General features: G+C 57.6%; 6 protein-coding genes across 6 annotated transcripts; 4 read left to right on the forward strand and 2 right to left on the reverse strand.

Moving 5' to 3' along the window:
* Positions 1 to 41: 41 nt before the first annotated feature.
* KVR01_012934 (uncharacterized protein) lies at positions 42 to 1,167 on the forward strand. Its single transcript, XM_044795077.1, has one exon. The coding sequence runs from the start codon at positions 236 to 238 to the stop codon at positions 1,043 to 1,045; it is 810 nt and encodes a 269-aa protein (XP_044638090.1). The 5' UTR covers positions 42 to 235; the 3' UTR covers positions 1,046 to 1,167.
* A 1,904-nt stretch (positions 1,168 to 3,071) lies between these two features.
* On the forward strand, positions 3,072 to 4,346 carry KVR01_012976 (uncharacterized protein). The gene is made up of 3 exons (XM_044782259.1): positions 3,072 to 3,854; positions 3,940 to 4,099; positions 4,162 to 4,346. The coding sequence occupies exons 1-3, from the start codon at positions 3,271 to 3,273 to the stop codon at positions 4,183 to 4,185; spliced, it is 768 nt and encodes a 255-aa protein (XP_044638132.1). The 5' UTR covers positions 3,072 to 3,270; the 3' UTR covers positions 4,186 to 4,346.
* Positions 4,347 to 4,977: 631 nt separating this feature from the next.
* Positions 4,978 to 6,498, forward strand: KVR01_012863 (uncharacterized protein; the record flags this gene model as incomplete). The annotated part of the gene is made up of 7 exons (XM_044782889.1): positions 4,978 to 5,232; positions 5,301 to 5,387; positions 5,452 to 5,696; positions 5,781 to 5,967; positions 6,046 to 6,217; positions 6,292 to 6,424; positions 6,477 to 6,498. The coding sequence occupies 7 exons, from the start codon at positions 4,978 to 4,980 to the stop codon at positions 6,496 to 6,498; spliced, it is 1,101 nt and encodes a 366-aa protein (XP_044638019.1).
* Positions 6,499 to 6,824: 326 nt separating this feature from the next.
* Positions 6,825 to 8,494, reverse strand: KVR01_013000 (uncharacterized protein; the record flags this gene model as incomplete). Its single annotated transcript, XM_044781588.1, has 2 exons — positions 7,054 to 8,494; positions 6,825 to 6,968 (listed from the first exon to the last, which is right to left on the reverse strand). The coding sequence occupies exons 1-2, from the start codon at positions 8,398 to 8,400 to the stop codon at positions 6,825 to 6,827; spliced, it is 1,491 nt and encodes a 496-aa protein (XP_044638156.1). The 5' UTR covers positions 8,401 to 8,494.
* A 596-nt stretch (positions 8,495 to 9,090) lies between these two features.
* KVR01_012935 (uncharacterized protein) lies at positions 9,091 to 10,919 on the reverse strand. Its single transcript, XM_044784343.1, has 2 exons — positions 10,550 to 10,919; positions 9,091 to 10,488 (listed from the first exon to the last, which is right to left on the reverse strand). Exons 1-2 carry the CDS (start codon positions 10,811 to 10,813, stop codon positions 9,133 to 9,135), a joined length of 1,620 nt encoding a protein of 539 aa, XP_044638091.1. The 5' UTR covers positions 10,814 to 10,919; the 3' UTR covers positions 9,091 to 9,132.
* A 178-nt stretch (positions 10,920 to 11,097) lies between these two features.
* KVR01_012973 (uncharacterized protein) lies at positions 11,098 to 12,854 on the forward strand (the record flags this gene model as incomplete). The annotated part of the gene is made up of 1 exon (XM_044791877.1): positions 11,098 to 12,854. The coding sequence occupies exon 1, from the start codon at positions 11,682 to 11,684 to the stop codon at positions 12,852 to 12,854; it is 1,173 nt and encodes a 390-aa protein (XP_044638129.1). The 5' UTR covers positions 11,098 to 11,681.
* Positions 12,855 to 13,158: the final 304 nt, after the last annotated feature.

Below are 13,158 nucleotides of genomic sequence, written 5' to 3' on the forward strand. Positions count from 1 at the left end.
ATTAGCGCAGGATGCAGACCTCGTCAGCTGCGATGTTATTCGTTGAACTGGGAATGGCTGCGCCATCTATGCAGGCTCAGTGTAACCCTACCAAAGACCTTCTTGCTCTGGACGAGAACTCCGCTGTTATCCCCAGAACATCATCTAGTAATATTCTCTTGCTCAATAATCCCCTTTCATTAAGTATTTACTTCACTGATGACCATTAGTGACGCTGGCCGCCTCCCACGCCGAAATGACAAATTCTTCCGGCGTCCGGGGGGACAAGCTCTGGCATGTCTACCGCTATTCGCAGAAGCCAAACACCCTCATGGTCCTCGGCAGCATCCTCACCAAGCCGGACGATCTGGAGTCCTCGCTAAACTACGCGAGCGGCATCGATGCATTCCCGCCGGACAAGATCGAGGACCAGACGCCAGCCGTCCGCCTCTTCATGCGCTCTGAACTCACCAGGACGGATGGGGCAAGGATCAAGGCCCTCTTGCCAGTCACGCCCATCGTCAGTGCCGGCGGAGGGGTGGATGCAAAATCATCGAGGAGCGTGGATGCCACCGTCGAGGCCTCGGGCGTCAGGGCAAAGGCCGTGTTGCCGCATACTGCCAAGGACTACATGGAAAAGGCCCTGCAGGCACCGGGCGTCGTGGAGTATGTCAGGAGGGGCATCTTTGCGGAGCCATTGTACATGATTGTTGGGGTCGCGACATGCCGGCGATTAACCGTGGGCGACTCTTCCAGCAGGACAAGGTCGGGGTCCGTGAGTCTTGACGCGGGCCTCGCCGTCGGAGGGGTCGAGGCTGGGATAGGTGTCTCTAGAGAGAGGGGCAGATCTGCGGAGACGGAGCGGGAGGTGACTGAGGAGTGTGACTTTGCATATCGGGTACGAGAGTTCCAGTATTCGCGGCGCAAGAAACGGATCAAGAAGTCGGCCGATGTGACGGACGGCGCAATGTTCGGGATGGATAATCCAGGGGAAGAGGGCCCATTTGAGGAGGTGCCTGTTTTCGAGTATTTTGAGAGTGAGGATGAAGATGTTGGCTCTAACTAACACCGACAAGTTCTCAATGACCAATGAGTTACTTTGAAACATGTAGGATACATAGGGTACTAAAATATAGTTTGGCTGAAGCCTCAAGGAATATACATAGCAAGGAACTGTCTTAGAGTCGAGCCGGACCGGAGTTGCTCCTTTCCATAAGCTTCCTAGGGCCATCGGTTAAATGTGAATGCCTGCTGAATTCAAATGTTAGCCATAGTGATTCAACTCCTGGGGCAGATCGTCTATTGCTCACCTCATCCATTCAACCCCAGAACCCTAGAACATGCAGCATATCTTCAAACCTTGCTCTCATCCGGTTAAGTTCCTCCTTTAGTTCTCTCGGTTGATTCTTCACTTCCTCCCTCAACTCCGCTAACATGAGTTGAGCTTCGGGGCTTGGCCATCTCTGCTGGGCCGCGGTCGCTTCCGATAATATCGAGCGCGCTTTATTCGCCAGCGCTTGTAAATCATGGATGTTGGCCTCAATCAGCTGGAGCGTTTCTGACATCTGCTTAAACAACTCATCTTCATCTGACTTAGATGTGGGTGTCACTGCAGGTTCATCTTTTGTCTCAAAGCTGCAGATGGAAGATGGTGCGGTAGGTCGTTCGAGGTTGCCTTGCTCAAGTCGTGGTGTCGTCTCTCTTGTAGTCTCTCTTGTCGTTTCTCTTGTCGTCTGTGTGCATGCCGGCCGTGGATTTTCTTCGTCATTGTGCGGCTGTGCGCTGTCTCTGGTAGACTTCGAGCCCTGAATTGTGCCCATGATAATTATTCTTTCCGATATGAGATTGAAATTGACGACAGTACTCAAGACGCGTTACTGCGCTGTTGTAGTAAATAGAAAAATTGGAATTTGACTGGGGCTGTCTTTATGGTCCTTCTGATATAAGGACCATTTTACAAGACCACTTTGGTCCCCGCCTTATGACTTCCACGTCACCTACTACTGGCCCTGGGGCTACGTGTCTTGATGATGGATGGCGCCGTTGGGGGCGATGCTCGCTAGTTTTGTCTGTGCAGATGTCATTAGACTTAGGCCTCGTATCATGTACCTACTAAGTAGGTACATAAGTAGTGTACCTTTTCTACACTCTTATCGAGATTGCCTTTTCTTTACTTAAGTAAAAGCCGGGTCTTTGCTCGTTGACCATTACATGAAGGGACTGTATACATTCGGGATGTATATTAATGAAAACGAAACTACACATTCAGACGGCTATGCTGGAAACATACTCCGCCATTGACTGTTGTATCATACAACTTGTATGGGCGATTGGGGGCCAGACGATGGGGACTAGTTATTGAAATCAACCCATCTAGGCAGACGACCGAGTATATCACAAACTCGAATAAATCCATGAGATTCCATGATCCTGTCGCAGTTGTTGCGCGTCAATTTACAAATACGGCCGTGATTGTATGAGCTCATAGACTGCCGGGAAGCTCCAGTCCCTCGACTAGAAATCTTGGTCTTCGGCAGGAAGTTATTGCCAACAGTCAATAATTCGATGTCACGATTGTGATATCACTGGAGAAGTAGCTCTTTGCAACAAAAACGGTGGATTCGTACTGTGACAGACGTTCAGTTGTGAACAGAGCTTTGATGTGTTTATGTACCCCTCAAGCCTTTGGAGTCGTCTCACTCGTCTTTCAACTTAAACTTCACGAGCTTCACTTACATTATTGGCTCACTCGGACTTTTGAAAATTTTACAGTCCACATTTTCCCCGTTATCACGACATGAGCCCCTCAGGTGTGAGTAGCATGCATCCCGGTGGAATTCGACTGGCTCGCTTGATCAGGATAATTGAGGGGGGGCGCATGCCATGCAACTTGAATTTGTGCCAATCCAGCTCCACCATCGTGGCCCTTTGCCCACTCGCATCCACTTATTACCTCGGGATGACAATGCAGTGATTCTCATGGCTTGGTTTGAGTGCAACGGTCCCGGTTGCACCAAGCAGCAACGCACATGGCCGTGGTTGCCGATCTTGCGTGCGGGGTCGGCTCGGTTGTCTCCATGGACACGCAGCAGCGCCTAGTAGCCTACTTACAGGAGTCAGTGTAGCACACACATCCGCGGACTTGGAGCAAAGAGGCAAAGGCCCACACCCGGGGATAGGCACCGTCCATTCTGCTAGGAAACCAGGCAGCGAAAGACCCCGACGTTACCTGAAAAAGACCATATTACAACCCGTCATCATATCACAGAAGAACAACACCACAGCACAGCCATGTCCCGCCGCCTCGAAGGAAAGGTCGCCATCGTCACGGGGGCAGCGTCCGGGTTCGGCAAGGGCATCGCCGCCAAGTTCGTCGCGGAGGGCGGCAAGGTGATCGTGGCAGACCTGTCCGCCGAGGCCGGGCAGGCGGTGGCCGACTCACTGGGCGGCGCCTCGGCGGCGTTCCAGCGGGCCGACGTCACCAGGCGCGAGGACTGGGAGCAGCTGCTGCGGGCGGTGACGGAGAAGTTCGGCGGGCTGGACGTTGTGGTCAACAACGCGGGGACGACGTACCCGAACAAGCCGACGGAGCAGGTGACGGACGCGGACTTTGACGTCACCTTTAATGTTAACGTCCGGTCCATCTATCTGTCGACCAGCGTCCTCCTCCCTTACTTCCTCGAGGGCGGCGGGCGCCCTGGTGTCTTCATCTCGCTGGCGTCGACGGCGGGGGTCAGGCCGCGGCCCGGGCTGGCGTGGTATAACGCGTCCAAGGCGGCGGTCATCAACGCCACCAAGTCGATGGCTGTCGAGTACGGGCCCAGGAAGATCAGGTTCAACTCTGTGTCGCCTGTGTTTGGCAGCGGCACGGGCCTGTGAGTCCATGGCAGCAGCCCTGTGTCCGTTCTTTCATCCAGATAATATGTGGCTGATCTTGGTGACATTTGGTTTCAACTACAGGTCTTCGTCTTTCCTGGGCAAGCCGGATACCGAAGAGAACCGGGCCGGGTTCGTGGCGACTGTGCCGCTGGGGCGCGGCTCAACTGCAGCTGATGTGGCGAATGCCTGCTGTTATCTTGCGAGTGATGAGGCCGATTTCATCACGGGTGTCAACTTGGAGGTTAGTTAGTCCCGGACCCATCCTCGTATCCTTTTATGACTTTGCTGACGCGGACCTCGCAGGTGGATGGCGGACGATGCGTGTAAGCCGTGATAATCCGAAGTTCTTTTCTAGTTGTTGTTCCACAGTGTCACGGCAGGTCTGTAATTTTGTCGTCTTCTCTACCATGGCTTTAAATGTTGTGACCTCGTCTACCGCCATTCCGTATTATTCATGACTCGGAGGGGCTTGGAAAGGCCGGAACAACTGAAGAGCCTCAGGCCTGAGAGTTATCAAGATTTTGTATAAATGAATTGAGATGATTGAGAGCCACGGTAAAAGTAGAGCATCATCTTATGTCCTACGTCCCGGAAGACTCGTGCTTTTCTATATTTCCTTGTGAGGAAGACGGCCGGTATGGCAGGGTTAGGGGCGTTGGACAGGGAGTTGCTTCGTGCGGTTGCAGTTGGGCATACGACAGGCTGGTATCAGTACAGCTGACGGTGTTGCCCCTGAAATCGAATTTTCTTGCTAGTAGACGACGCACTTGAGAAATGCACTGCACGTACCTAGGCATTGAAATACACGCCACTTACACGGCCGATGGCGAAGCGTGGGGAAGCAGACATAAAAGCTTATCGCGGGACGGAGATAAGAAAACGGGACCCACACCGTTTATCCCGCCTTGCGCGGTTTCGGATTTGGATGACGACTTGCCCGTCCCGCCGGCGGATGGATTTCTAAGCGTCACTCACTCACTCGCTCGCTCAACCACAAGATCGAAACAACATGCCCTGATAAGAAAGGCTCATATATTTTAGCAAATTTCTCCCTAGCAGGCCTGGCAAAGCTTGGCTTACCTTACCCTACCCGGCCCATCCCCACACAGCCAGCCAGCCATGTCGTCCACAACACCGCCCCCAAAATCGCCTGAGCGATCGCCGACCCGGCCCGCCGCCTCGGAGGAGACGCCCCTGCTGGCCGCCGCGCACGACGAGGGCCGCGACGAGCACGAGCAGGCCGCGCTGCTCGAGCCGCCCGGGCCCAAGAAGCGCACCAGGAGCTGGTGGTTCTGGCGGGTCCTGTGGGCCGTGCTCGGCGCGCTGGTGCTTGCTGTCTTCATCAAGGGCTGGATCGACGCCGACGATGTTGACGTGAGAACTCCCCCCCCCCCTCGCGAGACAAGATGCGTATCGATACAACGGGCTGACCACGCTTGCAGTTCGACCTCAGGGGCGCCCTGAAGCGCGCCCTCGGCGGCGGGCTGAGCGGTGCTGCGGCCATGGTGCTTCAGGTCTTGTTGCTGATGGTTTGTCTTTGCCCGTCTCATCGTGAACCCCCCGGACGAGACCACAGGAACTGACGGGTCGCAGTGGATCCGGACCATCATGAACTACCAGTATCGGCATGGCTCGTCCCTCACCACGGCCACAAAGACCCTCTACGCCGAGGGCGGCATCCCGCGCTTCTACCAGGGCGCCGGCTGGGCCCTCATCCAGGGCCCCGTCTCGAGGTTCGGCGACACGGCCGCCAACGCCGGCATCCTCGCCCTGCTCCAGTCCAACGGCTACCTCAGCCAGCTGCCCAGCCTCATCCAGACCATCTTTGCTTCTGTCTGGTGAGGAGCCCTCCCCCCCCCTTGTCCCGTGTTCCCCATAGCTACCGTTCTGGCGGGCTGACTCGTCCTCCGCCACCTGCCCAGCGCCGCGGCGTTCCGCATGATCCTGACCCCCATCGACACCTTCAAGACCACGATGCAGGCCCAGGGCTCGCGCGGCACGGCCCTGCTCCGCCGGCGCGTCAAGGAGAACGGCGTCGGCAGCCTGTGGTGGGGCGCCTTCGCCACGGCCGCCGCCACCTTTGTCGGGCACTACCCCTGGTTCGCGACGGTGAGTGCACATCCAATCAGGACCGCAATCTGACCAGGACTGATGATGGCTGACGCTTGGCTGGTTGGTCCACGACAGTACAACTTCCTGTCCGAGAACATCGAGGAGCCGCCCAAGCACCCCCTGATCATCTGGCTGGCCCGCCTCGCCTTCATCGGCTTCTGCGCCTCCATCATCTCCGACAGCGTCTCCAACTCCCTGAGGGTGATCAAGACCTACCGCCAGGTCAACGACACCCAGGTCTCGTACAGTGAGTCTGCGCCTGCGCCTGCCCCACTTGTCGGTCGTGCGGATTAGGCTGACGGTTGTTTGTGTGGCGTGCAGCCGAGGCGGCCAGGCTGGTTATCCTGCAGGACGGCGTCCTGGGTCTTTTTGGCCGCGGCCTCAAGACGCGTATCATCGCCAACGGACTGCAGGGCATCCTCTTCTCCATACTTTGGAAGCTCTTCCTTGACTTGTACGTAAGGGGTGACCTCTTGTTTCTGAACGTGGCTGACAGATATGTGCAGGTGGGAGAGGTCGACGTCTTGATCGCCGCCGACGGGATGGCAATGATCCAGCGCGGTTGTTATTCGGGCTCCGCTGGCAGTTTCGAGCCAATACTTGGAAGTGTGGCTATGTTGGATACATTGTAGAACCAAGGCCCAACTTCAGCTGTGACATAGACCTTGGTGGGTATATTGCCTAGTGTTGAAATACGTGGCAATGTAAAGCTACAATTTAGGGTCCGGTCCGACCAAGAAGGAAGAAATACAGATACAGATTTCACATAGTAAATATGAAGAGGGTCCTCCGCAATCTGTTGGGCCCCGTGCCCCATCAATCTGATATTTGATGCAGGCCTTCAACAAGACATCTCAGTAGTGATCCTGCAACGTCAGCGTCCCCGTCTTCTGGATCAAGAACTCATTGATGGCGACGTCCTTGCCACTCTCCTTGCCCATGCCGCTCTCCTTGATGCCTCCAAATGGGGACTCAGCCGCGGACTGGTTCCCGGTGTTCTGGGCGTTGCGTAACATGCGGTCAGCCAAAAGATCCCAGCTGCTCAGCATTGGTGGGGGGGGGGGGGGAGCATCATCAACCTACCAGACCGATCATCCCGGCCTCCAGATTCTCAAACATGCGCCACAGGCGGTCGACATCCTTGGTGAAGACGTAGCTCGCCAGGCCCATGCTCGTGTCGTTGGCCCTCCGCACCACATCCTCCTCCGAGTCGAACCTGAAGACGCCGAGGACCGGCGCAAACATCTCCTCCCTCGCCAGCCCCATCTCGTCCGTCACGCCCGTGAGGATGGTCGGCGCCATGAAGTAACCCCCCGCGCCGCCCTCCCTCCTCCCCGTGCCAATGACGACCTCCGCCCCCTTCGCCACGGCGTCGGCGTGCAGCTGCTCCGCCTTGTCCAGCCCCCGCGGCGTCGTGACGGGCCCCATCGTGGTCCCCTCCTCGATCCCGTGCCCGACCCTCAGCCCCCTCGTCCGCGCCGCCAGCGCCCCGACGAACCTGTCGTGGATGCCCGCCTGCACAAACACCCGGTTCGCGGAGATGCACGCCTGCCCGGCGTGCCTCCACTTCAGCGCCATGAGCTGCCCGAGCGCCTGGTCCAGGTCCGCGTCGTCGAACACGATGAAGGGGCAGTTCCCGCCCAGCTCGAGCGTCACCTTCTTCAGGTTCCGCGCGCACAGGCCCGAGATGATCTTGCCCACCCGCGTGCTCCCCGTGAACGTGACCTTCCTCACCAGCGGGTGCAGGCACAGCGCCTCCGCCACGGCGGGCGTGTTGCCCAGGCCCGTCGTGAGCACGTTGAGCGCGCCCGGCGGGAACCCGGCGCGCGTGGCGAGCTCCGCGAGCACCAGCGTCGTGGCGGGCGTCTCGGGGCTCGGCTTGACGACCATCGTGCAGCCCGCGGCGAGGGCGGCGCCCGCCTTGCGCAGGACCATGGCGATGGGGAAGTTCCACGGGCACAGCGCGGCGGCGACGCCGACCGGCTGCTTTATCACAAAGGTGCGGCGCCCGGCCGCGGCGCTGTTGAACACGCTGCCCTGCACGCGGTCCGCCTCGCCCGAGAACCACCACGTGAACCCGAGGCTGTAGTCGAGCTCCCCTTGCGCCTCGGCCAGGGGCTTGCCCGTCTCGTAGACGAGGATGCGCGCGATGTCGTCGCGGTGCGCCACGACCTGCTGGTGCCACGCCATGAGCAGCTCCGCGCGCCGGCGGGGCGTGAGGCGGCTGTAGGGCCCGAAGGCCGCGTGGGCCGACTGCACCGCCGCGTCGACGTCGGCGGCCTCGCTGTCGGGGCAGGACGCCCATACCTTCCCCGTGCCTGGGTCTTCTATGTCGAAGGTCTTGTTGGACTTGGTCCCTACCCATTGGCCGTGGACGTAGCACCTGGGCTTGAAGAGGGTGGGGTCTGTGAGCTTGAAGGGGAGGTCCATTTTGGGATAGGTTAGTGCGTGGTGTTGTGGGTTTGATGATGGGTGCCGGTAGATCTGAGCCGTGTAATATACCTAGGTAATTAACGGCCTGTAGGGAGTTCGATTTTGGAGATGGTCACACAGGGTGGGGACGACCAGTTGAGTAGCCGAACTTAGGGGGATAGAACGCTTGAGGGAGGGCGGGGGTTTGGAGACCTCGGGAGGGGGGTCTAAGGTACCTAGGTAAGCATTGGAACACCTCGGTCCACAACCAAGACTTGTGGCAAAGTACTTACGGAGTGCGATTGCATTCCTTTCCGAGACCAACAGTCGTGCAGGCTGTCTTGGGATGTGTTTTGGATGGTGTGTACCGAGTACAGCATCCATGGATCCAGTCCACAGAGTCCCAGATGATCCTTGTGTTATTGCGAGGAAAATATCTGGCTCAGGTACGCACTGGAACGACTTTGCAAAAGCCATTGCGAATGCCTGAGGGTTCTCAAACTCTGCTTCCATAGAAGTTCCATTAATGAGACATTCCGAAATGGTCATTCAGTTTGCATGCCTCGACCCACAGCTTGTGAAGTAGGGAAGACTAGGAGCAAACCGTACGCAATGGAGGATACATCGCAGGTAAACAGAGAAACAAGGCGGCGAGAAGTTATTGCACGCATGTAAGGTATTTGAAAGGAAGAAGGTTAATGGGTGTATATATCTTCCATGAGGACAGCCCTAGGTACAATTGTATTCCAGTCAAGTGGTCTCCTTGGTCCGTTTACATCTCGAACGTGTACGGATAGGAGAGGTACGTGTCGCACTTGTCTCGGCCTGAAGTCCCGGTTTCGAGCGCCTGTAGGAATTTGAGCTTTTAGCTACATGCCGGATCAAGGCCTCACATGTCTGTGTGTCGCCCTGCCCCAAGGCATACTGGCATAAGCTGTCGAGGTGCGCCCGCTCCGCCCCTGTCTCTTCCGGTGGCCGGGTGTCCAAGAGACAACCGATCAAGGTTTCTCGCACCTCACGAGCCACGTGGCCACAGTGCTTGACAAGATACTCCAAAGGGGTCGTGGAAATGGAATTGGTGGTCGTTGTCCGCTCGTCCCACCGCTCGCCCGCCCGGGTGAGCAGCCTTATGGACCCGCAGCAAGAGCGCGCCAGATCGCTATCCAGGCCTTTGACCCTTGTCAAGAATTGAACCAATGCCGTGAGCAAGCCGTGACCGCGAGTCAAGAGGGAGGGCTTGAACCCCTCATCCAGGAGCCTTTGTAGCAAGGCCGGCTGCTTGGAAGCGGCGAAGAAAACACGATGCCATCTACCGGCGATGATATAGTTCTCGCTGACATCACGTAAGAGGAAACAATTAGCCATAGCATGATCCAAGAGCCAAAGGAAAAGCTCATTACGCCTTTCCATGCGGTCGCGGCCCAGCTGGCCGGACTCTCGGATGTTTATCCGAGCCGCTGACTGGATGCACGAGTCTATTTGATAGGGGCGAGCGCCAAGCGAGAAAAGGAGGCGTGCCGCTTCGATATCTCCCGCCTGGATAAAGCACTCGATGGGTCTGAGAAAGCTGTCGTTATTTGTGTCGAGGCGAGGGCTTACTGTGTTTAGAAGCTGGGATAAAATTGTGAACGAATGCTGCGAATGCTTGATCGCGAGATAGTGAAGCGGTGTGTTACCATTCAGAGTCTGAACGCCGCTCAGGGGTCCCAAGGGGTAGTTCGTGGCGATCATGTAGTCGAGAACTTCCGCGCTCTTGTGGATGGCGATCTCATGTACCACATTAAAGGTAGTAGAGTATGGCTCCTTCGCCGTCGGCCCATGGCCCCAGGACACCTGGAGTGTCCTCTTGCAGGAGACGCCCCGTTCTAGGAGCATTTTGGCGGTCGACGTGTGGTCTTTACACAGCGCCAGGTGTAGTGGAGACCAGTGGAAAGTCCAAGTCTTAACCCCGTGCAAGATGTCCGCGCTCACTGGAATTTCACACTCGCACAGGTGCGTGCACCAGCACTGGTGGTCTGCGCCATTGTCGAGAAGGTACTCGACGAGATCGTCATGCCCTCGCCGTACTGCGTAGTGAAGTGGTGTCCCTGACGCCGGAACATCCCCCTGAGTGCCGCACCTGTCAGCGAGACAGCGCCCAGTGGAATACCGAGGGGTCATTTCTTACCACTTGAGCGTCTTCCTGCAGGGACAAGGGCAAGTTGATGTCAGCTCCGTGGGAGAGACATAATTTCACCGTCTCGACCAACCCATTCTCAGCAGCCCACAGCAGAGCGCTCGAGTGTTGTTCTTTGGCACTGCGGCGGTAAAGCACGGGGTTCATGAGGTCATGTAGCCGCCGAGAGGTGCGTGCAAGAGCAGCGAGAGTCGGGACATCGGCCCAATCGTCGAGCATCAGGATCAGCTCGTTGGGCAGCTTGACAAGGCCCATGCTGCCACCCCTTTGCCGCGATCGCAGGCGTTCCGTCGAATTTTGAGCATTCAAGAAGCGGATCGTTGGTGCATTCGTGGGCTGGACAGCAGGACTTTGATTTGAGATGGCATCCTCGTTGATGGCGCGGGTGCCCACACATCCGAGTTCTCTCATCAACAACCTGTAATGTATGTGCCAAGGAAAGCTTAACCCCAACCCTTCGAACACCTGGACCTGGGAAGCCCCCCCCTCGACCTAACAACTCTGGAAGCTCCGAACTTGACGTCTGCTTTTTGGGTCATCCTCGCTCGGCTGGTGTTGACGCCATCAGTTGCAACACCTGTATAGTGCAGTTGTCTTGGTGAACCCTAAGGTCTCCCTTACGCTTGAATTCAACCTCTACAACCTCAACAATTTCCTCTGTCGCCTTCGTTGCGTGTTAGGACTCAGCCAGGCGGCCTGAGTCGACCACCGACGAAGGACCTCAGACCGAAGCGATGTTGCACATCAACACTCCGACGGCGGTGCAGGCTGTTGGACCAATATGAGGCCCCCAAGGTCGAAAGCCGGCGCCTGCACCCGGCCTAGATCCCTCAGCATCTGGCGCCGAGGACAGTGAGGGACCAAGCGCAAGCCTCCTGGCGACTAGGCCAGGGTCAGCCACGCGTTTCAAGCTGTTTCCGAGACGAGACTCGAGTGCTCCTGGGCGTCATGAACATTGGACGAACGAAGCCATATATGCTCGATCGTCCCCAAACTCGATGACTGCGCCCCAGAATCTGGAAAACACCAGCTGTCTTGATCTCCCGGCCGTGTCGGCGTCGACAACGACAGTCTTCGCTAGCATATTCTCCCTCCGCCATCGCTTGATACATCACCTGCCAATATGGATCATCTCACGCCAAACACATCGGAAGCCGCCAGCTTCGCAAAGCAGGACCACCACCACCTCAGACCAAAGCCGCAGACGAGACTGTCCACCCGCAACAAGGTCGTCATATGCTCAATCCTGTTCGTCTCATGGGCCCTGATCTTCATCAGCTTCTCCGGCAGCGCAAACCCGCCACTCCTGGAACCCTCCACCCGCAGAAACCTCCCGGTGCGCCACTTCGCGTGCGGCGAGGCCTTCTTCCCCTCCCCGGAGGCGTGCGGCATGGGCGGCGAGAGGTGCGTGCCCGACACGAGCGGGGTGTTCGAGTCCAAGACGATGGGCTTCCGCTGCCCGGCCAACTGCGTGCGGGACGCGCCCCGCGGCGGCGCGCCGCACCTCGCCGGCGACCAGGACGTCACGGCGCGGCCCGTCGTCATCGGCGGGCCCATCTACCGCGGCGACTCGGAGATGTGCGCCGCGGCCGTGCACGCCGGCGTGCTGGAGGACTCCAGGGGCGGCTGCGGCGTGGTCAAGCGCACGGGGCAGACCAACTCGTTCGCGGGCACCGACATGTACGGCGTCGCGTCGCTGTCTGTCAAGACGTACTTCCCGCTCGCGTTCAACTTCCCCACCACCAACGAGGAGGTCCTCGGCGCGTGCCCCGAGGTCAACGACCGCAGCTGGGCCCTGCCGTGGGTCACGGTTGGGCACACGGTCTTGTTCTTCCAGATCACGCCTTCGGCGGGTGCCAGGGCTGTCTGGATCGCCTCGGTCGCTTCGGCCCATCTGTTCCGGTGGAGGTCCAGCTCGGAGCCGGCAGAGGTGGTGGCGGCGCCTGTCGAGAAGGCGGTCTCGGACTCGGCACCTATACCGACCATGTTGGAGCCTGAGGTCTACGGGCAGACCCTCGATAATTCTGTTTCCAACATCACATTCAAGTGGGCCACGCCTCACCCTGGGGTGGAAGGCATCAGTATGCTGGTGGATGACGTGGAGCGGGACCGTGTGTATTTCGGCGATGCGCATGGGAAGGACAGCTTCTTTTGGAAGAGGGGGCCTCAGGCTTTTGTGGATTATATTCGGTTCGGCTATGTCATGGACGGGGCGGTCTTGAAGTATTCTCCCGCGGGGACGTGGCTGCTCGATGATACCTGGACTGGCATCCCAGCAAAAGCTGCGGCTTCATAGACAGCTCTTCATAGACCCCGACAATTTGAAGGTTTGGTGGATGGCCACTCGCCATGAAAATACACAACTGCTGAAATCAGAAGTGGCAAGGCGTTTCCCACATGTGCAGGTGACCTTGAGGCACTAACGGTTGCTTGCAGTCCGCTTCCAATCCCCCGACTTAGTACTTGAAGTCTGGCTTCAGCCTGTTGCAGCTAAAGGAGAAGTCACTAGCAGCATCTTTCTTCCCTTCCTGGACACAGAGCGAAACCAAAATTGGCCACTGGCCTAACTTGCTTTCGTCTGCTTCGCCAAGTTTGCAAAG

This window comes from Diaporthe batatas, assembly GCF_019321695.1.
Source record: "Diaporthe batatas strain CRI 302-4 chromosome Unknown Contig00022, whole genome shotgun sequence".
Lineage (NCBI taxonomy): Eukaryota > Fungi > Ascomycota > Sordariomycetes > Diaporthales > Diaporthaceae > Diaporthe > Diaporthe batatas.